This window comes from Charadrius vociferus, unplaced genomic scaffold (assembly GCF_000708025.1).
Source record: "Charadrius vociferus isolate BGI_N301 unplaced genomic scaffold, ASM70802v2 scaffold7, whole genome shotgun sequence".
Classification (NCBI taxonomy): domain Eukaryota; kingdom Metazoa; phylum Chordata; class Aves; order Charadriiformes; family Charadriidae; genus Charadrius; species Charadrius vociferus.
Window position 1 is genome coordinate 7,850,574 of NW_009649308.1, and position 765 is coordinate 7,851,338.

The following is a 765-nucleotide window of genomic DNA, read 5'->3' on the forward strand; positions in this document are numbered from 1 at the left end:
GGCTCCGGGTCGGCCCCTCCCAGCACAAAGGCTCTGGGGCTCTGCTGGCGTCGGACCGGCTCTCCGCGGTACCTGCCTGCTGTTGGCACGTCTGGGTTCGCCGACGGCTGCGGGGAGCGCGGGTGCGAGGCGGGGGAAGCCCGGGCGAGCTTTGTGCGTGCTCTGAACCCGCTGTTCCTCCAGGACAAAGGAGGAAAAATCCCCCCCCATCTCCCCCCCTCTCCAAAGGACCCTCATGAAGAGGTGTCTGAGCTCTCGCCAATGAGCCTTCACCTGCATCTGGAGGTCGCACCTGGAGGTGGCAGGGAGCTGGCGGCTTGCGGGCATGGTTTGCCGGAGGACTCAGCCTCAGACTGTGGCTTGGTTTTCCTGAGGGTTGTATTTTTGCTTTTTTTAAAAAAAAACCCAGTTGAGATGCTAGCAGAGATGGTAGATGTCTGTAGTGTTGCAGAGGGTGCACAGTAGGTGGCTTGGAGAAGAATTTTGTTTTCTCTCTTTGGGAGAGGGATGCTATCCCAGCTTCCCTGGAGTGGCTGGGCCTTGAAACTGAGGGTGATCACTAGCTTCCCATCTTGAGGTACTTGATTAAGACCTTGAGCTCTTAACAAGTGGTAAAACTAACTAAAAGGCTCATACTTTAACTTCAGTTAATTTCAGATTTTTTACAGTCCTTTTCTCTGGCTGTTAGCTTTTTTTTTTAAAGTTTACTTGGAAAGGAAAACGAATCCAGATTTCTGTTGTTTAGGATTACTCTCTAGTTGAAAA

At 52.2% G+C, this 765-nt stretch overlaps 1 protein-coding gene across 1 annotated transcript in view; it reads right to left on the reverse strand.

Moving 5' to 3' along the window:
- Window positions 1–210, reverse strand: part of COL4A6 (collagen, type IV, alpha 6) — a 133,024-nt gene extending 132,814 nt beyond the window's left edge. The window contains exon 1 of the mRNA XM_009889351.1: window positions 73–210. Coding sequence (XP_009887653.1) covers window positions 73–210 — 138 coding nt within the window. The remainder of the gene's footprint in view (window positions 1–72) is intronic.
- Between the last annotated feature and the right edge of the window lie 555 nt (window positions 211–765).